This window comes from Tauraco erythrolophus, chromosome Z (assembly GCF_009769465.1).
Source record: "Tauraco erythrolophus isolate bTauEry1 chromosome Z, bTauEry1.pri, whole genome shotgun sequence".
NCBI classification, from domain to species: Eukaryota; Metazoa; Chordata; class Aves; order Musophagiformes; family Musophagidae; genus Tauraco; species Tauraco erythrolophus.
This window is the reverse complement of record NC_141496.1, coordinates 83282859-83307693: the sequence shown is the minus strand read 5'-3', so window position 1 is coordinate 83307693 and position 24835 is coordinate 83282859. Positions and strand designations below refer to the sequence as shown.

Below are 24835 nucleotides of genomic sequence, written 5' to 3'. Positions count from 1 at the left end.
ATGTCTTGAAAATCACTCTGCTCTTTGAGATTTACATTGGGAAAAGCCAGAGAAGTTAATGGCTTTCAGCTGAAACGATTCTGCCTTCGTCCTCGTCCCTGCCAATGTAAGAGAGGTTGAAATTACTTTCCAGGGCTACTAGTAGACCAACTTTTAGTTTTGCAATGAGATTTACCATCATCCTCAGTTTTGCTTCTGGTCACAAAATCCCTCCAAGAAGAAAATAATACATATCTCGACTTCTTTTTCCCATTTTCCCCTCAAAGTGATAAAGTTATCCAACTCTGAGAGAGAGTCTTGAGAGCAGTGTCTTGGAAGACTTCTCTCCTACACCATAAATAAGGAAGCCGTGCTTAAATATTTTCTTGTGATAGCTGAAACTATTTTGTACCACCAAGTAGGAACTACCAGCCCAAACGCTGCAGAAAACAGGGGTGTTATTCCAAACACTGGTTACAGAGTGGCTGCTGTTCCAGAGCACAACAGCCTTCTGCCACAAGCAAGGTGCCCTGTACTTCTGCAGAGCGCGCTATACTGCAGCACTGTGCAACCCCACTTACTTGAAGCTTCTGGGTCTCAGGAGACATCTCTCTGGCAAACAAGGAAAAGATGAGCTCTAGAAGACACATCAGGCAAAAAAAAAAAGTCTTTCTAATGATTTCTGTGGTGTGTTTCCCATAGAGCCATACATTCCGATTCTAGCCGTTTTCTTCAGATTAAGTAGTTTAGAGGCCCACAAATATATGCCCAAATATACTGTTGCCTTAGAGCATCAATGGAACATGGCAGAAACCATCTTTAAGAAACATTCAGTTACTCAGAACACTTATTTAAAGCAACTTTGGATTTTACAGCTGGAGATGTTCTATCTGTGAGAAAAACATACCATGCTTGTATGAATCCATGTATTTTCCACTTCCCAGGAACACTGCCTTAAAAAGAAAAAAATATATTGTCCTTAGTTTACTATGACAAAGCAAGTAATCATCGTCCGATACCTACTATCAGTGTTTTGAAGCCATCTGGTACCCTGTGCTGCTCTTGGAGTGAGCAGAAGTCTAAAATACCAAGGTTTATTCTCTTTCCTTTGATTTCTTTCTCTTCCCACGCTACCCAGGCTTACATGACCTTCTAATTCCCACTCTTCACAGCGATACAACCTTTCCTTCTCTCTTACCTACCTAGGTCAATGCCACATCCTCTGCATAGAACAGCTTCATCGACATCCAGTAGACATGAAGTCTATTTATTGTACCTATACAGTCTTCTAAACACAGTTTGGGCATGCAGACTACAGAAATATTTAATCTCGAGGTTCAATGACCCACAAATCTGCAAACCTGAATGCCAGTCGAGGTCTGATCTTCAAGTCCTCCCTGTGCTTCTACACAGTGACAGCCAATAGCTAGTGGCAAGCCCTCAAAACGTGACTTTTTCCGTTAGAAGACACTCAGGCTTGTGAGAAGAGTTGGCAAGCCCCCCGGCAGGCCACACACCAGGTGGAACGGGTCTGTCGGATACGGGCCATAGTCCACCCCAGTGGACTGAACCACAGGTGTTCCACGCTGACATCCCTGCATATGACAGTGATTACTTCGCTCTCGGCAGAGTACACTTTACACACAAAAAATGAAGAATTTTACATCAGCCCAGCTCACAACAAGCAAGACTAATTTCTCCGCTCCGTCGTCCGGCAGAAAGACACCACCACCCAGCAGGCGGCCACCACAGCCCGCTCGTGGCGTCTGACAGCCCCAAAGAAGTTGCCCAATACTTATTTGCCGCACGTTTCGCGTCACTGTAAGCGCAAGACATGCTGAGCGGACAGGAGCCGAGGGATCGCTCACGCTCAGGCGCCCAATGAAGGCGCCCTGATTCTCCGAAACGCCGCCGCCGCGGCCCGGGACCAACTCGGACACCGAAACGGGAGCGGCCGCTCACCCGCCACGGCCACGGCCACGGCCACGGCCACGCCCCCCCCCGCCGGCTCGTTTCCATGACACCGCCGGGGACGCTGACCTTCCCCGCCCCCGCAACCACCGACGGCTTCAAAGCGGCCGCCGCCGCTCGCGCGGCTGCTCCGCTTTGTCCGCGCCTTCTCCCCGCCCCCTGTGGCTCCCGACCGCCCCTGAGCAGCAGTGCGCATGCCTCGCCGGTCTGCGGCGGCTGGGAGGGGGAGAGGGAAGCGGAGGGGGAGGAGCCGGAGCCGAAGCCGGAGTCAGGGCCGGCGGGCGGGCAGGGCTCCCTCCTCTTCCTCCGCCTCCTCCTCTTCCCCCTCCCCGTCTCCCTCATCCCTGCGCACGGCGCGTCTCGCTTCGCGCCGGCGCCGCTGCCGACACGGCAGCAGCTGCTGCTGCAGGAACAAAGGAGGGAAGCGGCGGCCGTTCCGCTCCCTGTCCCCCCCCGCCCTCCGCTTATCCGACGGCCGCCCGGAGCCAGGCGCGGCGCTTTCTCCGACAGCCGCCGCGGGGTTTCTGGCCCCCGCCGAGAGCAGGTAGGTGCGGGGCGGCGGGCTGGGCTGGATTGGGCTCGGGTCTCTAGGGCCCTCACGGCGGCACGGGCTGTCTGGTTCTCCCTGCGGGCGGCCCTGCAGCGTCCACCTCTGCCGGCGGCTTCCTCCCGTCCGGCCCCCGGCATGGGGGCATGCCGCGGGCCAGCGCCGGCAGCGAGACAATAAGGTTTCTATGGCCACTGGCGGCGGCCAGGCCGGGCGTGACTCAGGGGTTTGGGAGGAAAGGCCTGGCCCCGCCGCCGTGGCTGGGCACCCCGGTTGGTGCCGCTCAGCCCGGCAGCCTCCGCGTCTTTCGTGTTCCGGTGTTCTCGGCGGGTGGGAGGGCGCAGGGACAATTAAGACGCACCGCACTGCGGGCGCTTGGCAGCGGGTCTCCTTTTGTCTGACGCACCCAGCCGGGCTTTACCCTCCTCGGGAAGCGCCCGGTGTCGGTCCGCCTTCCCCGCACCGACTCCTCCGCCCAGCTTTCCCCGAGCGCGGCGGTGCGGGGCTGAGCGCGCCGAGCAGCCTCGGCCAACCCCTCTTTTGTTTCGGTGTTTCTCTTGTTCAGTTGTGGTGCCTCTTGGAGAGGAGCGTGTTGAGGTAAATCAGTATTTAGGTCAGCGAGCCCGTCGCTGACGCACTTCTTGGGTTTTATAGTTGGTCTCAGTGCACGTCGAGGACTTTTATTTCCGTCGTTAGGCTGAAGTGTGGAGTCGCCCAGCGGGGCCGTGCCCGCCGCTGCTGGGGTGGCCGGGCCGTCGCCTCGGGGGCGGAGGGGCGGCTGAAGTGCGGCGGGTAACGCTCCCCTCCGAGTTCCGCCGGTAACGGCGAGGGGGAGCGTCGCGTGTCGCCGTTGGAGTTAACGCGTTGGGTAGAGGAGGCTCCTTTTTGCGTCAGGAGGTCCCAGAGAGCATCAGGAGCATCCCTGATGTTACGACCTGCTCCCGTTAGTGGTGGTGGAACGAGACCTTTTTTGATTATCTTTTCCTTTTCCTGCCCCCAAAGGGGAATGGCGGCGTTTAGCCACCCACCCCCAAGGTTGCGGGGCGCATTTGCGAAACGGTGGCGGCCCGATGGCACCCGGCCGTCCTCCCCGCGTGCTGCGAGCTGGCGGCGAAGATGGCTGTTGGAGATGACGGGCTGGTGATGCTGCGTTTTCCGGACTGAATTTCAGCATCCGCACTCCCCGCTTCCCCCCCAACAATCCCCCTCCCCCCTCCCCGCCACCACCCGGAATAGAGAAGGTAATCGGATTTCGCCGCCTCCTCCCGCCACGGGCGCTCGGTGGGTCGCGGCGGGAGCCCGGCAGCCTGCGGAGGATATAAATAGGAGCGAGGTTTCGGAGGGGCGGCCGGCTCGTCGCCGCCGTCTGACAGACGGAAGCGCCGCGCAGGCGCTCGCCCATGTGACCGGCGGCGGGGGACGGATCCTGCGGGGAAGCGGGAGCGGGCTGGCGGAGCAGGGCGCAGCTGCCCGCCGGAGCGCCGAGGGGGAAGCCCGCAGTAGCGGGGTCAGGCGGGGTGAGTGCGTGGGCAGAGGGTTTCCTACTGGCGGGAGGCGCTTTTGGGAGAAAAGCGGGTGACACGCCGAGCGCCTTCCAGAGCCTGGGAAAGCAGGACTGCTTAAGCGCTGGATAACAGCGATTTGACCTTTCGGTGAGGCGCGTGCGTTTCCAGCGGTGGAGGAGCGTGCTGACCAAGGAGCTGCGGAGGCTCGGCTTTGTCGTAGGTTACTACCAGGATTAGCGCCTAAAGCTAGGCGTAGCGAGTGGTGACACGTGTCCCTAGCACGCGAGTTGGGAAGCTGAGCAAGTCAGTCGAGGTCGGTGGTGGCAGTGTGTGGGTTAAAGCTCTGCGCTTACCCGCGTAGTAACAGGGCGGAATGACACTCTTTGTTTGTGTTGTGTGGGCGCAAGCCCACGATACAGACGACAAGATGGTTTAGGTTTTTCTGCGTGAGTCGTAGTTTCTTCTGCCTCCCTCGACCGGTGCGTGTGGACGTACAACTGCACCAGACTTAAGCGTGAAGCTGTTTCTTAGTCCTGAAATTAAACTATTTATGCCTGGAAGGTACTATAGAGGCATAAGTAATACAGCTAGTTATACCTGGAAAATGAGGTCCCGTGACCACCAGCAGGCAAGCAGATAAATTTTGCTTGTTTACTTTCTCCTGCTCCTCGTTTACTTTGATCCCAGAAATTTAATTTAACTAGACGAAGGCAGCTGTCAGTTGCAGTTGCCATACTAGTGGAACATAAGTTTACTACTTGCAGTAGAGAATTTCTTAATTAAAAAATAATGTACTTCTCTATGCACTGTAATGAACTTGCTTTCAGCATTTTGACTTCTCGCAAGCATCAGCAGTCAAATATCTCTTACTGTGGCTTTTCCTGAATAGGAAGACAGCAATCTAGAGGTTACACTAAAACGTCTCCATGTGCCATGTACAGTGCTTCTACTAAATTTAAATGTTGGGAGGTGGTGTGGTTTAGCCCAGCCATAAGGCCACTCACCCTTCCCTTACCCCCTGGGGAGTAGGGAAGAGAATGAAAGGGAAAAAGGGAAGCAGACTGGTGGGTTGAGACAAGAACAATTCAATAATACAAAATTTCAAGTAATAATGATAGTAATATATGAATATATTTACGTATAACAATAATAATGTATACAAACAAGTGATGCACAGTGTAATTGCTCACCATCCCGTGACCAAACACCTGTCCCATCCTGGCAAACGATCCCGAAACAGATGAGTCCCAACACACTGCAGTCCTGGATGAGCGAGAGGTCCAAAAAGAGAATGAGAGAGAGCACTCGGAGAGAGCCCTTGGAAGAGAGTTTCTGGAAAAGCAAGAGGCCTTATTCCCAGTCAGCTCTTATCTGTATACTGGGTGTGATGTTGCATGATATGGAATGCTTCATTGGGCAATTTAGTCCTCACTCCTAAATCTAAATTAAAATTGTAAGGGGAGTTGTGGACCTTGTGGCCTGGCCACGCTCCCCCCAGCCTGTTGTGTTCCTGCACACTGGCAAAAACACGGGAAGCTGAAAGGTCCTTGATGTCTCAGCACCAACTGTAAACATCACTAGGCTATCAACATGCTTCTCATAACAAATCCCAGACTAAATCCAAAACAGAGCTCTTCTAGCTGCTGAAAAGAAAAACTAACTGTCCCAGTCAAAACCAGGACAGGAGGACAAGTGCAATATTCTTACATGTCCTCAATTTGTAGCAGATTGCTTGATTTACTGAGTTCTAGTTTTATTGCCCTTGGGAATCAAGGATTTGGTTGCTGTTCGGTTTTTCTGCTAACCTTGCTTTGTGGAGGTTAACCAGCAGTGAAGGTGAAGTATTTTTATTCCTAACTTCTGCAGCTTGTGACAGAGAGTTAGCATTGTCTGCCTTAGGGAGGCTCAGAAGTCTTGCTGTAACTTTAAGGCAAAAGATTTAACTGGCTTTTTTTTTTTATGTTTTCTTAAAGTGTGTAGGCTGTGTAGTAGAACAAATTCAACAATTTAAAGTCGTTATTTTTATTTCTGTTGGATGAATAAGACCCGGTCTAAACTTACTCCAGAAATGCTCTTTACTTTCTGGGTTGAAGGGCCCATTGTACACGTTGTTTCCACTTAGTACTGACGCCTTGTTTTGGGAACTCCTCCTAAAGACAAGAATACAGGCTTTAAATGACTGCTGCCAATACTTAACGGATTTTTATTGTTCTGTTTGACAAATGGATTGTGAGGGTAGGAACTGCTAATAGTGGAATTAGCATCAAAATGATGCAAGGTCAGCATTACTGAGAAGGTGGGTCTCTTTGCTGGAGTCGGGGAAAAAATGAGCTATGTTTTTTGCCGAAACTGTTTAGTAGATATGAACTTGGTCTTGCTGCTTCTACATATCCCTGTTACTGCTCACAGGTTGGTAATAAAAGGCTTTTTTGGCTGTCAACTTGAATTTGGTCATAACCTGCGCCTGCAGCTCAGTGCCCGACAGCTGCATTATTTCTCAGTATTAGTATGATGACACTTTTTCTTCTCTTAAAGGTTCATAACGATGTTACTTAGCAATACAGTTGCAGTTTTGAATGGTATATTAACAGCCATATAAACCTCTTTAAGAATGCTGATATCACTTTTGGGGGGCAGGGTGAGCAGACATACTTTAATTCTATAACCCTGTAATTGATTTTGGTGACATGCCAGCTCCTAATGCAGTTCTTGGTTTTATTTACAGCATCGAGATGACTCAGGAGACAAACCAGACCCCAGGGCCCATGTTGTGTAGTACAGGATGTGGATTTTATGGAAATCCTAGGACAAATGGGATGTGTTCTGTTTGCTACAAAGAGCATCTTCAGCGACAGCAGAATAGTGGTAGAATCAGCCCAATGGGTAAGAGTGTGTGGTTTGTGGGTTTTTTACTTCTTTTAAAATAAAACATATAGAAGATGAAGAGTTTTCTGAGATTCCTTGTCAGGACAACTTCTGAAAGCGGTGTACTAAAGCACTGAATATCAAAGAGGATACTACTTTAAATCACAGTAGAGATAAAAATACATTTCTGTGTAATGTGTTCCAGTCTGCTTGGCGTGCAGCCATAACTTACTTTCCTGCTTAGCCTCCTCTGTTAGCATATTCTTACCCAATCTCTGTAATTAACAGTATATCCTGTCTTTAAGAAGTAGTACGCAGTAGCAGTGAAGACTGTATGCAGACAGTTCATATCTGTGTGCCAGACTATTTGATTAACATATGTTCTCCAATTTGTTCATAACTAATTTGTTAAATTCTTGTTACATAGGAACAGCGGGTGCTTCAAACAGTCCTACCTCAGACTCTGCATCCGTACAGAGAGCAGACACTAGCTTAAACAACTGTGAAGGTGCTGCTGGCAGCACATCTGAAAAATCAAGGTAATATGAAGGTATTATTTTGAGCCTTGAGTGAGCTGTGAGTGTGCCGCAGGTTGTTGCAGGCCTTCAGTCCTGCCCTATTGCAGTGAATTTCTGTGGAGGAAAAGGGGCAGCCTACCTGACAGTGCTTTGAATCTGTGTAAATGTAAAATTAAAGTACTTAAGTGTTGGACTGCTGCATTTTAAAGGATGTTTTTGATTTACCTGGAGAAATATTTGCTGCAAGTTTGCCTGTTTTCTTCTAGCCAAAATAAAGTAAAAAGTGTGTTTTGAAGATAGAAGTACAGGTCAGGAACATGTATTAGCGGCAATTGGACAAGTAGTTTATTAATGGGTCTGGATAGTTTGAGCGTTTAGTATGAATGCAAAACTAATGTAAATTGTGTTTCACTGTACTTAAGCAGAAATGTGCCTGTTGCCGCTTTGCCTGTAACGCAGCAAATGACAGAAATGAGCATTTCGAGAGAGGAAAAAGCAACACCGAAAACAGACACCGAGCCAGGTATGTTTGCAGAGTAACACTGTGCTCAGCTGGTGACTTAATGGCAGTTGACGCTTTGTTTACTTTGTAAGTAGGTGCCTCCTGTTATAGTGATGGTCACGAGGAACTGTTAAGGTGATTAAGGGTGCTTTTTGAGTACTCTCTCTGTTAGAATCAGGAAAAAGGACTGGTGCCACAATAGAGTTTTAAGATGCATGTTCAGTGTTAGTTGAAGAAAAAAGAAATTGACACCTGTGAGGGTGGTTTTGGCTCCCACACCTTCGTTTTAAAAGTAAAGCACTCTAAAATTGCATTTGGGCCAGGTGTTCAGTTTTGAAGTCAAAATATTAAGATTTCTTTGTGTTATCTAGCAGTACAGTTCCTGCTGACTCACGGCAGTCGAAATGGCTTGTTTCGTTTGGAGAATGTAGTTGGTAATAAATTCCATTCTACGGAGGAGTGAGGCTGTGGGGGAAGGGGATACCCGGTTTAAAAATACTAAGGAAAGCTGTTTAAGGTTCTTGAACTAATTGAGTAATCAGTAGATGGAACCAAAGAATTGTTCCGTGGACTTAGGATACTTGCAGCCTTAATTGCTGGGTGTGAATTGCTGACTTAAAAGTTCTATTCTTGTCTGGAAGGTTGTAGTTGTAGTAGTTAAACTTTAAAAGGTAAACTGTTTTTCGGAGGGAGGCAGGGAGGGGCAGCTTTTTTATCAACAAGTAGTGAGTGATTGAATTCATATCGATTTGTTCAAATGGATATGTTAACATACTTGTTCCATACTTATACATATCCACACTTTTTTTTTAACAGTTCTGAAACAGTCTTAAAACACTAAAAGCTGATGTTTAGTAGAAAGTCTGCTCATTCACGCTAAAGCTAAAATTATTTTTTTCTATTTTGAAGTCGGTGAGATGCAAGTTGCAGAAGATGGTACTCGGCTCTACATAAAAGTTATTTTCATCTAGATATATCTTTGCCAGCAAAGACTTCTGTAATGCCTGATATTTAGTTACTCAGTATTTATACAGAAGGCTTTACTGTTTGCAGTAAGTCCTGCTAAGTCAAGATTCTTTGACGTGCAGTTACATGATGTATTTGGGGTTTTCACTATAAACTGAGAGGAGACTGTTGCAAGTATCAGCTTCCTGTAACTGATGTCATCTGAAGAGTCTTTCTGTATGTAACTGAGAAATAATTTAGACTTTGCTCCAATATTTGTAAACCCATCTTGCCTTGTTATGAATTCCTACCTGAAATGTGGCAAGCAGGAAAGAGGAATATGGACAGTGGTAGCAGTGGTGAAGTAATAGATGACTCTCTTTAGAACTGCCAGTAGGAATTTGTCATTTTACCTGGTGTAAAGGACAATCTTCTGTTATTTTTGATATATTTACCTGTTTTTCAGATACTGTGGCTCAGCTGTATTGTAAGTAGTGTCACACAGCACTCTATTGACGAGAATAAGGGGAAAAAACCAAAAGCAGCTCAAGAGACTTACAAATTGTTGCTAATCATCTCACAAGTTCAAACCAGTAAAAGCACTCCCAAGCTTGTGTAGAGATGACTGGAAAAACTACCAGAGAATTTAAACGTGTCTGGAAAAAACTCATGGAACAAAACTGCGTTCCTGAGAACATACCTGTAAATTTGTGAGATAACCTCAGCTGCTGTAATGCCCAAGTTCTCTTTTAAGTGTTAGCGTTTGGCACGGATCGTAGGCAGCATAGGATAGTGTCCTTACATACCATTCTTAGGGTTTGTTGGACATCTGAAATACAGTGTTGGCTGTATTCTCTGGTACGTTGATCTGTGTATTACAGGCAAGGGGAGCTGGCTAGACTCTTTGTAAAAATCCCTGTTGTGCCTGAACTAGTTGCGCTTTTCTTTTCCTTTTTCCAGCAGCATTCAGTATCTGTTGGTCTCTCAAGGAGGAACTGAAACAGTGGTAAATAATTCACATCACCTTGTAACAACAAAGTGAATGTTTCCTGTGAGGTGTCATTCTCTAAGATAATGCCACAGTCATGGCGTTGCTAATGAAAACACCGTCTAGTTGTGAGCACAGTCTGACCCTGACAACTGAATTTCATAACCGTCCATCAGATAGTAACACGAGCAAACAAGGTAGCCTTTAGGCAAAGTAGCTTGCTCTCCTTTTAATGTCTTCGACAGTATGAAGTCACATTCTCTTCTGCCAGATTTTCATTAGCAAATGAAATTTTGGATATTTCCCTTGCAAGCCAGAAAGTTAAAAATAGAATTACATCTGGTCAACTGTTGGGGTGGTTTTTAGCAATCTGTAGCATAAAATTATACTTGTTTACTGTTGGAATGGAAGCAACAGACTTGAGGAGGTGGTAAAGTTGAGAGTGATGAAGCTTAGCAGACTTAATCTTTCTTGATTATTTTTTTTATTCTTCATGTAAATTGAGGTTGCAACCTGGATTCTCCTTCAGAACGAAGAGCGCTAAGACAATTAACAGTATCTTAACATTTGAAGGAATTAAGGTGTGATGGATGTAACTGACCTAGTTGGTTGTAATTCACATCTAATGTGCTATGTTTTCTTGTAATTTCTTAGTTTAACTTACTTGTTTGTTGCAGTTTTGTAATTGAACAGTAGCATGTGTTCAGTGCAGTTTTGTGTCTGAACTGCTCATAAGTTGGAGAAATCTAAAGGCCTTTATGTTAAAATTCACAAATGGGCACTACTTGCAAAATACTTTTTGTACAGGATTTCGATAAGCATTTAAGACTTTTTATTAAGGATCGAATTCTAATACAGTCTTGACCAAAGTCAGACTATACCCAAAGCATTCTAGAAATAGGATACGTAGTTTGCTTTTTTGCTGTGCTGAGTTGCAGGAATTAAATGCAAAACCTAGCGAACTCCTTTTAAACCTGTGGGGTTTTTTTAGCAGGCATTCAAATGGAAATAAAAGATATGCACTAGAAAGAGAATTGAGTTATGTAGTAACCACTAAACATAAAATGGTTTGAAAACAAGTATGTTTTAACAATCATATTGTTTCAAGTTCCAGTATATTTTTAGCATTTTCTTGTGCTTGTCTAGGTCATTACCTTGCTGTCAATATGTCCAGTCAGGCCTGTCAGTGTTTCCAGATGTAATTAGTATCAATGTGCGTGTCAGAGGCTTAGGCTTTTATTTGTTATTGTTTTGGTTTTGGTTGTTGTTTTTTTCTAAACCCAGTAATAACTCTGTTTTAGAATACTGTGATTAGCTATCACTTTGTGAAGCCACAGCTGCAGAGTAGCACTGCATATAACGAAAGTGAACCAGTCTTGTGTAAATTACGTATTTAAAAAATACCCAGATACTGTTAACTTACGGTATAATTTAATCCATATTGTAGCTTGCCCTTTCTGTTCCTAAATTAGTCATCTTCAGAAGACAGCAAGCAGTGGTGGTTTGCTCACTTGTCTCTTGGCTTTCTACCAGACCAATGTGATTAGAGTTGTTTTACAGCTGTGATGCACTGAGGTTGAGACTTTGTTGTAGATTACCCTCACTTTTATTGTAGATAAAACCAATGTGTTTTGTCTGTGATGTGTACAGTGTGTCACAGGTAATATTATGAGTATGATGCTGAGTAGACAGTTTATGGGAGGCTCAAGATGATAACTACGTGATAGCCCTTAGATCTTGCTGCAATGAGTGCCTTGTTAGTTCTGGTTTGTTTTCACACATGATTGTATCATTTTAACCATGTTGCTATCTGTAGACAATTCCTTTGTGGCTGTTGGTAAAACGGTCTGGTAGAACAACTCTTGTCTGTGCTGAAATTAAGTAGCTCGTCTTCATGTTTCCCTTGTCTGCTGTAGCTTCAGTAGGTGCCTGTGATGAAAACAGTTCTGAAACAGAACCAGTAGTTTCTGAGCCCTGAAGCTGTGCACCTTGAAGAGTAAGTCTGGGGACCAACTGTTGGTCCTGTGCTTGTGCTGGTGATAGGATGCTGCTATTTTATTTTGACAGTGGTGTACTGCAGATGTCAAGTCTTCGTGGTGACCAAATTAAACCATGTTTCTGTGTGATACTGAAACTGGGTTATCTTTACATTGTCTTAATGTAACAGTAAAGATACTCAATACTGTTCGGCATGTGGGAGATGAGTTGCATGCTGCAGAACATTATTTAAGCTCAGAAAGCTCAATAAAGCTTAATAAGTACTGTCCATCTTTTCAGACTAAAATTTTATGTAGAAGTGTATGGTGTTAATATGCAATATAAAGATTGCCCAATCTCTAGTACAGCTTTCTTGAAACAGTCTTTATTATCCTAGAAGATCTGTGTTAGTCTTTGTGCATGTTGGTAATGGATCTTACAGTACCTACAGATAACAATTTAAGACCAAAATAATAGTTAATAAAGGCCTGCTCAGTTCTCAAAATCTTGCTCCCAAGTTTTTCGGCTGTGTAATAGGAGAGCTAGTCTGGTAAAATTCAAGTAAACCTGCTGGGGTAACTCCAGAGCGAAAGGTTGAGAAGGGGGAGCAACTGAGGTAATGGAGAGGGGTACATGCGGACTGGAACTCTGTTAAAATGATAAAACCTATTTTAGTGGTAAGGGGTTTGCTTCAGCTGAACACTGTTACTGAGAAAGCAGGTCTGTAGGCACCAGTAACCACTATTTTCCAACTTGGAAGAAAGTTTCTCTTACCCTGGAGACGTTCAAGGCCAGGTTGGACAAGGCCCTGAGCAACCTGATCTAGTAGGAGATATCCCTGTTCCTTGCAGGGGGGTTGGACTAGATGACCTTTGAAGGTCCCTTCCAGCCCTAACCATTCTATGATTCTATGAACTTTCAGCGTTTGTTCAGTTATTCATTCCATGGTGATCATACGGCAGTCATTTAGAGCACTTTGCCTGATGGTTAACACTGTGTGATTTCTGGCATAAAATGAATTTAATGTATTGAGGGCTTGAATTGTACTTGCCCAGTTGAATTTGGTGTCTGTGCTAAAAGAAGTGACAAGCGGTTATCAGGGTAGTATCTGGTGAATTTATGTTGGCTCCTGATGTCCTTGCAGAACAGCTACAATTTACAGTATTTTTCATATGAGCCATGGGTTGATGAAAAAGGATTTTTGTTCTGAGCTTTGAGAAAGAGGCAGGGTAGGCAGCTTTGCCTCTGTCCTAGCCATTACTCAGAAGCACATTTCTGAAGGTTTAACATGATGAAAACTTCCCAGACTTAACTCTGGTGTAAAAGAATAAAAGAATCCTTTATTCATGGAGAGTAATAAATTGAACATGTTAATTTGGATTTAGGGGGCTATGTACCATCTTGTCTTGGGACCTTCTAGTGCCAGTTACTGTGTGTTTTGTGTTGCTTTTCCTTCTTGGAACATGGTTTATTTAGTTGTGGGGAAAGGATCCTGTTCATGAACCCTTTCAGGAAATATGCTTCTACAGTTTCTTAGAATCACTTTCATCACTTTCCAGTTCCTGGACTGCCAGTTGTCACAGTTTCTTCATGCAAAGGAGGAAGTATACCTGTAGTAGATGGTCACATTTTTCCTTGGATTTGTCCTCAGTGTCTTTGTTTTGTAGTAGAGTGATCTACTAGTCTATCTCTTGGCGATTCCTGGGAAGTTGCTGTTGCCACTTTGGCTTCCTTGTTGGCTTGTTAGGCAGTGATAAAGGTTGCTCCTCTTATTTTCCTTTTCTCCTAGTGCATGTTTTGAGTGACATTTAATTATTTAGGTCACCGTTGATTTGCCCTTTCTTCTGCACTTTCTTTTGCATCTGACTGAAACAGCGTGCATGCTCCCAGGGCTTGTATTTATAAGTTGGTTCTGATGCAAATGCAGTTTCCCCCTGGCTAACTATACACCAAATTGCAAAGTGGGTGAGCATTTCGGGTTCTTTTTCATGTGCCATGGCTTATGATTAGCATTTCATTTGTAGACAATATATCAATATAACAAATCTAAAAGGAGTTTGACCATGCTTTTTGGGAGGTGTTTGGTCTTTTTTTTTTTAAGGCCATAGCTGATGGCTATTAGCCAACATGCATAGTTTCCAACAGGTTTTTGTGATATCTCTGGTTTTTAACCTCATTTTTTTGACAGGCTCTTGAATAGATTAACTGATACCAAACACTGCTTTCCTTGGCATTTAAATACAAGTTCAGAGGATCCTATCTGTTCATCTAGAAAATGTTAATCATCAAGACAAAAAAACGGTTTTCTCACAAAACAAAAAGCAGCAGTAGAAATTACTCCCAAAAGTACCAATGGCAGTAGTGATTGTAGTACTAGTGCTGAAATAATTTTTTTATCCCTCAAACTTGGCGAAATAGCACTGGTGCTGAACTGCCCTAATTTTTTTTAAAACTGTCTATGCAAGGTGACAAAAAACAAAGGTAGTAAATGGCCTTGGTTGTTCATTAGAACTCTGTCTGTAATGTGTAAGTAAAGTATAAGAAAATATTGGCAACCATTGTTTTACTGCATTAAACTTTTTTGCTGACAATCACTGAAGGTTCCTTGTTATCTCTGAGAGCTTGTTAGATTATTAAGTCCTGACTGGTGGCTGTCCTGTTGTACAGTGATGAATTCTGAGGCTTTCTACGTGTTAGTGGTTAACAGTAATTGGTTTTTAGAACACCTATAAACATGGCAATGCAAATGCAATTTAAAAAAAAAAATCAAGATTAAAGACAGAGAAACAGTCAACATAAGTGTTGCTTCATGTCTGAAAAAAAATCAATTTTTCACAGGATACACCACTTTCTAGTCCAGAAGAATCTCAACTAACAAATGCTATTTTTGTGCATAAAGTTGATTACAAATGAGTCCTTAAAGCTTATGTACTCCATTTATTCCAGAATGCATTTTGTAGTTTGTTTTATTTTAGCACAATAGATTTCATCATACAGCTGGGAATGTTTAGAAAAACTACTAGGAGCAGGTGTTAAAGTTGGGTACAAACACACCTCTCTCAGCTTTCCTCTGTTCCAGTTTGGTTATTAAAAAAAAGTTGGATGGACTGAAAAAATACTTTTTTAAACAAGATAGCAAGATTCACAAAAGTTCACGAAAGGACAAATTTTTATCCTTCAGAAAACTTAAGTAAAAGGTGACTCAAGTTTCTCTGAAGGTGTTCATGACAGATGCAATTGAAAAGTTACCTATTTTGACTATACCTGCTTGAACATTAAAGATGAATACAGTACAAAAATACAGATATTCAATGTAAATCTGCATTTCATTCTTTAAATTACTGAAAGCATTGAAAATGTGAGGGCTCTTTAGAACTGTGTTGTGTAGCTCTGTTCTGGATCTGTCCCAGAAATCAGTGGCTTGCTAGCTGCTATCTTGGTGAACTGTTTTAGTCTGACTTCACAAGTGTAGTCGCAGAGTAACTTGGTACTATGATAGTAACACATTACTGAATTTCATTTGTTTATAAAATATGTTCCTATTAGTTATATTCTCCACAGGTTATCTTCTCTATTGAGCAAATTTAGCTGTGACAATATTGTTACTGTGTGTTACTTGATCATATGATTTTAAGTATTGAATATGTACATGGAACTTCTGGAGTGCTTTCCAAGCCCTTAATACCTGTATAGAATTAAGGCATGAATAAGTGCCTTGTATTTTCTAGCTGATGGAACCATGTGGAAAATCTGCTTGTCTTGTGTAGAGCCAAAAGGGAAGAACAGAGTACCTAAAAATCCCTATTCGTGATTACCTTTTCGTAGACTAGTCTATGTAGTACTTTAGACAAGAAACATCAGGGGTTTAGTAGGGGGAATTAATTCTTAAGAAATGTGTACATGCTACTGAATAGCTAGTGATGTCAAGAAAAGGTAATTTAACCTTTATTTCCTTTCCGTGCTTTAACAGTTGTTACTCAACCAAGCCCATCAGTTTCTCAGCCTAGTACTTCGCAGAGTGAAGAGAGAGCTCCTGAACTGCCCAAACCAAAGAAGAACAGATGTTTCACGTGCAGAAAGAAGGTTGGCCTTACAGGTATGAGAATACTTTGTCAATTTTGAACAGATCTGTATGATTAGTTGCCTCTTGCTAGATTAAACTTGATGAAATATCTGTACAGTTAAACTTACTTGCTTCTTCAGAATCCAGACAGCTTAGTACAGCTGTTCATTTTTCTTACTGTGTGTGTCAGAGTAGGCAAACATATTCCCCCTTTGTAGTGATTAAGCCCTTAATTTACGACTTTCATTAAATATGAAGCTTCCTAGTGATTTTGCTTCTTTTTCTATGTACAGGATTTGACTGCCGATGTGGAAACTTGTTTTGTGGACTTCACCGTTACTCTGACAAGCATAACTGCCCTTACGATTACAAAGCAGAAGCTGCAGCAAAAATCAGGAAAGAGAATCCAGTTGTGGTGGCTGAAAAAATCCAGAGAATATAAATCAACCTGCTCATGCAAAGACTTACAGACTCTTGTTTTCTTTTTAATATGTCTGAGGAAAACACAAAAGAGCAGGTGCATGGCCATTTTCCTTTGTTCTCCAAAGTTTTACTTTTAGTCTTGTCTGTCTTAATGATACTTCAAAATGTTTGGGTGTTTGTTACAGGCAGAATTGGATAGATACAGCCCTTGAATATATATATGCCCTCCCCAGAATATAATCGGATGATCAGAAACCTGCACAGCAATACACATGCACAGAGGACAGACTTTCTAGTTCACATGTGCCAAACAGATGTATGCTATCTGCATGTTTGCAGCAGATCTGCCTTTTGAGATATGTTTGAGGTATATAATCTTTGACTAGTGTTATGTGCCTGTTTTCGAGGATACATCAAAAAGGTTGGCAGTCTACTTCTATCATTTAAAATCTCATGCTAATTTTAGTTTTCACACTCCGTTGTTTTCCAGCAGAATGTAAGCTATGTGGAGAGATGCACCATCCCAGTAAGATGACTGGCTGTGCCATATTTAAGAAAGTCATCAGTTGCACTGAGAAAAATTGAAAAAATCAGACATGTATGAGAAGAAAAGATTGCATTAACTTTAGATAGGTTCCCAACGGAAGTGTCCTGCTAGGAACTTAGGAACTGGCCTGCAACAGAGTTGTCTGCTTTTCCTTGCATAGCTGAAAATGTCTTGTAGCACAATATTCTAAGACCGGTTTACAAAAAAAAGTTACGTTTTCAAACACAACACAGCAACTCTATCAAGCAACACATGTCTGAGTAAGTTGCTGAAGTATTAGAGCAGTTCATTATATTCACATACTGCTTATGTTCTGTGTGTTCTGAGTTCAAAAGAACATGAATTATTTTCTTCTAGTTCTACATGTAACAGCTGCACCATTCTGCATGGAAAACCATACCCAACATGGCTGCTGTAGACTTCAGTGGTAGCTGGAACCACTCTTGGAGGGCTGCTTTATCGTTTTTAATTGTACTTGGGTGTAGGACTGTAGTGTTCTTGGGTGTATTGCATGGGCTGCATTATCTACAGCATTGTACAATAACAACTCTAGAAAAGGCAGTATTCTTCACTGATGCTTGTCTGGTAATATCACTTCTGTGTTATAATGGAAGGGTTTTTTGTGATGTATGAAAATTGTGTTTTTTATATAAACAAGTACAGTTTAGACTAGTGTTGTGGTAATGCCTGTTCTCATCTGTAAATAGTTACATACATACACAAGACGCTGCTCCTGAACTTCTGACTTTCATTGCAGTGTTCAGTCCTAGTTTTCACTTCACTATTAAAAGTATCAGATTTTTGCTTCTAACTTTGGTCTTCTGAGTTATTAGATATGCAGACATGTACAGATAGTTCATATTTATGTATTGCATACACTCATGCTACTCAGCATCTATGCTATATTGTATTATGTAAATAATAAAAACCATGTACAGAAGGAAATACTTGCTTTCGTGATAGTTCGTTTGTGTTTTAGTTATTGCTGTAATGAGAAGGTGACCTTGTACAGTCTGAGGTGCAAAGTTCATACTAAATTATTAAAAGTGTCGTCTTTATGCTTAAACCTGCCTGCATCCTGACATTGGGATGAAAAGCCTTCTATTAGTTTTAGTAGCTAACACAATGATTCTCTTAATAGTTTCTTGTCTGTTACACTTGCTCATGAAAATGATTGAATGGGTTGTAAAACACGTCTGGATTGTTCAAAAACAGGAAGGGGGATGTGTGGAAGGATACCTGAGAATCAACAGACATGTAAACAATCCAGCCTTTCCTGAGAGCATGTGCCTGGATGCAGAAAGGCAATTTGACACCATGATGAGGTTGCTTCTGGGATGCAACCAATCATACTAAGGGGTAGGCTATTGTTTGTATTGTAACCAATCATAGATTGCCAAGTCTTGTTTAATACTTGCAAAGGAATATACTTTTCCCAGTTCTCTAATTGAAGTCATTGCTTGATAAGCTAGTTGTTGTGACAACTGCAATACTTCTCCCAGAAACCCTTGCTGTAATGCCGTATTTGAAAAAGGACCTTGACCCATCAGCATCTGTGCTTGAACACCACATAGAGGATTTCCCTGCTGCCGAGGTCGTGCAGCTTCATGGTCACATAGTTGTTGCCAGGCTCTGGAAAACAAAAGCTGCTGAGAAGGGGACAAAAGAATATTGGCAACTTGTTGAGAATCATGTGGTATCAGCACGTCTGCTGTGAAAATAAATTGCAACAGTTGTTGAGTATAACTGGATTGAAGCCCATATTGCGATACCGCAGAACGCGCCTTTTCTAAAATTTTCCAGTCAAAAGGTTCCCATTTGCTATTTCCCCCATGGTCTGTGATAATGGGAAAGGCAGATGGCAGAAAACTTCCTTCGATTAAGGCTTCACGAATAACTCCCATCTTTTGCTTCTCTCTTGTTCATCTGGTGGGGCAGTCGGCACTGACGGTGATATTGGCGTAGCAAAAGGATTAGGTGTATTGTGGAGATTTTTCTTCTCGTCGGCATCTGTCGTTTTTAATTCCGATAATTTGTCCCTAACTTGCTGCAAGACTTCTTCAGATAGTTCCTTTTTCTGTTGTTCTCCCAAAGAAATCGGCGGGGACAAAGGTTCCTCCACTGGGTGGAGCTCTCGGCGGGGCGGTGTGAGGTCAGGGCAGAGGCGGGACTTAGGCCGGCATGACCGTCCGCCTGTTCCCCCGCCCCTTTGTAGTTCTTCCGCCTTCTCTTCCGAGTCCCCTTTTTCTGCCCACGTGCTGCCGCCATCTTGGCGCGTGCTGCCGCCATTTCGGCGCAGTTCTAAGCACGTGGTCCCTGAATTCGCAGTTTCTACTTTGATAGCAGGGGGTAATGGTGGTGGTACCGGCACAGAAATTCGCGTAGAAAAGATAGAGGAAGTGTTCCTAGTTGTTGGTAAAGAATCAATAGGAGAGGGGGTAAAGGCAGCAAAAGCAGCAGCAGCGACAGTTCGTTCGACTTCCATGGTATGCAACGTTTCCTTAATTAACTTCCACAGAGTAGCATATTTATTCGCCTCCTTCGGGCTCGCTCCCCCCGAACTGATATCTTCCCATAGCTCTGTGCCTATGGCTTCCCACGTAGCGAGTTCAAAAACGACTCCTACTGAGGGGATTAATTCTTTGTTCCATGCCCACATTAACAGCCCTTTAAGAGCCGAGGATACATATTTAAGTCCTCTCACAGAGAGCATGTGTTGGAGCAGATTTAGGACAGCCTCTTGTTGCTTATCCAACCCCATCTGTCTCCCCGGCCGCTCACCTCTTCTAGGCGAGATTCCAGCGTCGATCCAGCGACTGAACAGGTGCACCTTTTCCCACTTAGTGACTGGGCGGGTCACTGCTCATTCCGCCGGGGCAGCGGATCATTCGGCCGGCCTTCCACCCTCTTCCTCGCCAAGTCTCGCAACTTTGCCGTGAGGATTCCGAGGGTCCCTGTTCGGGCGCCATTTGCAGGAGATAAGTGAGGACACCTGGCACAATCAATGTGATCAAACAAGTGAACCTTTATTCCCATACACTCAGCGTGCTTTAGTGCTTTCTAAAGGAGACTTGGCAATCTATGACTGGTTACAATACAAACAATAGCCCACCCCTCAGTATGATTGGTTACATCCCGGAAGCAACATCATCATGGTGTCAAATTGCCTTTCTGCATCCAGGCACATGCTCTCAGGAAAGGCTGGGTTGTTCACGTGTCTGTTGATTCTCAGGTATCCTTCCACATCTTTCTTTCTTACTTGGATGTACCAACTTCTTGTAAGATAACAGGCGTGAGCAGCTGGAATACAGATAACTACTTGATGGCCCAACAAAAGTGCCAGCAAACAACAATGTGGTTGAAGGAAGCAAAGGAAAGCATTAGCAATGAACTTCAGAGTTTTTTTCTTTCACGCACAAAACACCTTTCCAGTGGATCTGTTATAATAGAGCTGTGTAGAGCCAGCATACTACGCCACTGTGGCCATTATGTCCACGTCTTCACCTGCAAACCTGGGCAGAGTTATTGTCAGGGTCAGCATCCAAACACAGATGTTAAAAATCCCGAATTTATCCATCCCAGTGAGAAGAAGGACAGAGCACATGTTGCCTTGGAGGAAGACATCGTCACTGCTGGATAATGCATAAAAATTGCTTGTATCAGAAATGGATAATGTGCATCGCACCACTCAGCTGATGCTTGTGTGGCAAGTTACTACTACAGCCACTGTATGTAACTCCAATAAGGGAACAAAGGCATGCTCTGGGACTTCAGTTTCCAGGATGAATTTTATGATGCAATTTTGATGCTTTAAAGCAGTTCCATGATTACAATTTTTCTACCTTATATATTAAAGCAAAATCAGCTACTTCACTGCAGCATAAAATGCTTTTTTTGTTTGCTTTGAACTTGAGAATGCCCTAGAATGATATTTGAGGAGAGTGTCTGGTTTTGATACTTGTGGCTAGAGTGTTTTAGGACAGGTAGTAGTACTGATACTGGTTGTTAATGATTACAGCGGTCTCAATCTCACTGCTTTTTCATCTGGACACAGGCTGTACTTGGTGAAACTTCTTGAAGTAATTGATCTCAGCAGATTGTGGAGAAAAGCATGGAATGAAAAATCCCTCATAGTCCTGTGAAATCATGAACTGTATCATATGTAAATTGCTATAGTGTCTATAATCATTCAGGAGCCCCAATTCTGTTGAGGCTCACTAAACACTCAAAAGGAGAAGAAAGTTGTTTAAAAAGAATAGGTATTGACCAAATGTCAGGGGCCAGTATTTAGACTTAGGTGCAAACACTGTGGTACATCTTCCTTGGCAAAGAGTGAGAATGTAGGTGCAGAGTCTTTTAGATCCTGCTCTCCGCTGCCCAAATGGGAGACTGGTATATATTCCTAAAATAAATGTCTTAACTTCCATGGCACTGCCAGTCACAGTCAGTTTTAACACAGTGGTATTACAAGTTTTTGAGAAAGAGTCAAGTTTTCTGTACTGTATAAACAGAAGCCATTCATAAAGCTGCTGTTGTTTGCTCTTGCAGTGTAAAGTGACAAACAGCTATGAACAGTATACCCATTTTCCAAGAAGGAAACATGATCGCTTCGCATGGCTGGTCCTCATTTAACATTTGGCTGTTGGACTGAGATCTTCTTAACTTACACACAAACACACTCTTCTAGGAAGAGTATTCCTCTGTCCCAAACAAGTTTACCAGATGATGGGGACTTTTTCTAGTTAGGGAACAGAAAGGAACATGCAAACAAATGAGTAAATTAAAGCAGCTAGGTAACTAAAAGCTGTTTGGTAATCTTCAATCTGTGAAATACTTGCCTAGCAATACTATGTTTCACAGGATTCTGTGCAAAGTTGCTGACAGTTGTTGCTTTTAAACCTGAAATTTGGAGTGTGGTGTCAAGCTTCCCATGGTGTTTCCAACCTGTTGCTGTAAGGCTGGTGAGCTGCCAGGTGACTTGGTTGGTTGTGGTGCGTTAAGGATGCCATGTGGTCGAGAAGCCCTGACTCTCTGACTATCTTCCTGGTACTTAGCACTTTGAAAACGTGCTTCTGATAACCAGTTACCCACATGTTGGGGAAGGTCATGTCATTATACACAAGTGTAAGTGCATGTCTTGGATGCTTGCTTGTATTTTTCAAGGCTTTTAGTCTCGGTCGCTCAAATGATACTTAATAAGGATTTGACTCATGTTTGGTGTCTATAAACGAGCCAAAATGCATGCCAGTTTCTTGGCATTCCTAAGCAGTTCTACAATATCACCTTGGTGCGTAAGCTTGAAGGAGGAAACCTGCAGCAGATAAGGAAATTGGTTTGTTTCAGGTATCCAGGTGTGTTAAGTAGCAATGACTCGGTAAGAAAAGGAACTTTGCTTTCTGTATAGATGTGTGATTCTTATGTTTGTTTTATTATCTTCCCAGCCAGCCAAACAATGAAAATGCATTTTCTCACAAATGACCTATTACTGACTCCCTTGATCTTTTTCATAATCGACACCCAGGAAATCTGATGGACTGTGCTCTGATTCAGGAGACACAAAAGGGTCTGGCAGTGCACCTGGAAGTACCTTGATGCCATTGGAATTAGTAAATGACAAACCCAAAGAGTTAACTGAGGGGAACAGTTAGAAAACTTGAGCTGGAAAAATAATGAGAGTGACTACCTGTGGAAATGTTAAAACAGTCCAGGAGCAAAGTTCTCTCTCTGAGTAAAGTGAGGATTAGTTATCACCACAGTGAGGTCAATATCTAACAGAAGAGAGTTTTAAATGCCGTTTCACTGTCATCTACTGTAAAACACTTGAGTAGAATGTGCTTCAGCCTTTAAATTGCCCATTGTAGTAGTAATTTAGTGATGGCCAAAGAAGAAATAGGGTTGGAGTGTTGAGTTTTTTGCTAGACTGAAGAAAATAGAGACCATTTCTGCTTGAAAGGGCATATCAAAACAACAAAATGGAACCAAGGACTGGATTTCTGACTCGTATAAAGAATTGAATTCAGCAGAAGAAGCCAGTCTTGGCACCTGGCATGCAAAATAGCAGAGTATCAGCAGCCTGTGATTTAAATTAAATTAAAATAGAGGTGCAAAACTGTTAAATACCACAGTACTGAAATAAATGCAAAAATCAACACCCACAATGGCAATCCAAAACACTGTGTCTTGACCGCTTATTTGTGTAGGTACAAAAGTAAAGTGTTGATTATATTGAAATGACTAGAGTCACAGCTTCCTGAAGAAGCTCTGTCTCGCTCTTGCTTTTTGTACTAGATGGTAAGATGTGGATGACAGATTTTTTTTAATGCCAGTTTCATTTCAGAGTGTTTATTTCCTGTAAGCTCATGAGCAGTATTTGTAGCACTGTTGGAAGTTGGGTTTGTCATGTGAATGCTACTTTGGCTCAAGCCCCTTAGGAAAGATATTTATATCTCTACTAAAACTCCTTATAGTCCTAGCTTTATTCTCCCTGTATCTACAATCAGCTCACATCATTTATTCCCACATAGCAATAAGCCTGATTATCACAAACTGAGGTTTATTTATTATGGAGAGAAAAATAAAAATAAATGGGTTAATTGTATCTACTCTTGCACCTATGTACAAGCATGCAGGGTAGACTATATTGTGTAATTAGTCCTGACCCAAGGCAGGTTAAGTCTTGCACTTCACTAACCGTATGGGCACCTGAGAGGGTTGTAGGATGAAGTGCCTCCCTCTCTGCAAGCATTTCATGGTGAGGTTACCCACAGCCCCTGCCAAGCAAAGGTGTTTCCAGAGCCCCTCTCCTCCTTCCAAGTTCCTGTCGGGATGCCTCTAATGCTAAATGACTACTGTTGCAGTATGATGCTGTTTTTAATCCATACACAGGTGACATTTTCTAAATCACATTACTGTGACTGTGGAGCAAATTCTTACTTTGTTTTGTTTGCTTTTTTAATTGTTGTGCCTGTATTATTTTTTAAAAAAAAAAAAAAAAAAAAAGATGTATAGGGCATTGTGTGTGTGTATCAAGGAATTTTATATATAAAATATAAAATGCCTTCATCTTTTTCATTTTTTTTCCAGTTAACATTCCGTATCTCAAAGGATTCAACTAAACACAGGCCTGATGTTTGCAATGTCATGTACTCCAGGTCTAAAGTGACCATCTCTTTATAAGACCAGCTTAAGATGACCTTCCCTAATCACAGACCAGGGCCGCGCTTGCGAAATGAACCACCAAGGCTGTGTTGCTCATGAAAAATGTTTAAGTTCAAGGAAAAAGTTAGAGTCACTGATTGCATAATAACCAAAGATACTTATCTAACTGGACTGAAGACACCTTAGCTGCCCACCACTTCACTTGCTAAGCTACTTTAAGATGCAGCTGCATCTGAGTTGGTGTTACTCTCCTCCATGCTCACAGCCAGCCGGCCTCACCCTGATTTGGTTTGCTACTGGGGAAAGATCCAGTTTTAAAACGCTTTGTTTGGGGGTTTTGTTAGGTTTTTGAGGTTGTTTTGATAGGACTGTAAGCACTGTTCATGGCAAGTTACTTTTATCCTGCTCTTCCTGTTTCATGTGTTTCCAGGTTCTTCCTGTAGTTTCTTCTGATGGTACAATAATGAAATCAATATAAATGGAGGCAACAGGACCTAAGGGAGAAACTGAAATCACCATTCAGTATGAGGCCCTGCTCACAGCATAACTTTTCTTTCAGCTTCATTTTCTCACTGCACCCATAGGTATCTCAGTCCCTTTATCCAGTATCTGACAGGTGTCATTAAATGTTAGCTGGACATATTTAGAGATGTGTACCCAGACTTGTCTTTATTGATTGGTTTTGTTTTCAGATTTCATTGACAATGGTCTTTACATGTAGCTAATGTATGTTGTTTTCTGAAAGCACTTTGGTGGTAATGTTTATCAGCTTATTGGTGTGCTCTTTTGGGAGAGAGGCGTTAGAAGCACAAGGTGTTTGCTGAGCTACTGCATGTCAAACGTGTGG

General features: G+C 43.1%; 1 protein-coding gene across 2 annotated transcripts; it reads left to right on the top strand.

Moving 5' to 3' along the window:
• Positions 1 to 2460: 2460 nt before the first annotated feature.
• Positions 2461 to 17765, top strand: ZFAND5 (zinc finger AN1-type containing 5). 2 transcript variants are annotated; one of them, XM_086628843.1, is made up of 6 exons: positions 2461 to 2494; positions 6728 to 6885; positions 7295 to 7406; positions 7811 to 7908; positions 15768 to 15893; positions 16154 to 17765. In XM_086628843.1, exons 2-6 carry the CDS (start codon positions 6735 to 6737, stop codon positions 16300 to 16302), a joined length of 636 nt encoding a protein of 211 aa, XP_086484969.1. In that variant the 5' UTR covers positions 2461 to 2494; positions 6728 to 6734; the 3' UTR covers positions 16303 to 17765. The 2 variants fall into 2 exon arrangements, with proteins under 2 accessions (XP_086484969.1, XP_086484970.1); XM_086628844.1 differs by lacking the exon at positions 2461 to 2494 and adding an exon at positions 3991 to 4014.
• The last annotated feature ends 7070 nt before the right edge of the window (positions 17766 to 24835 follow it).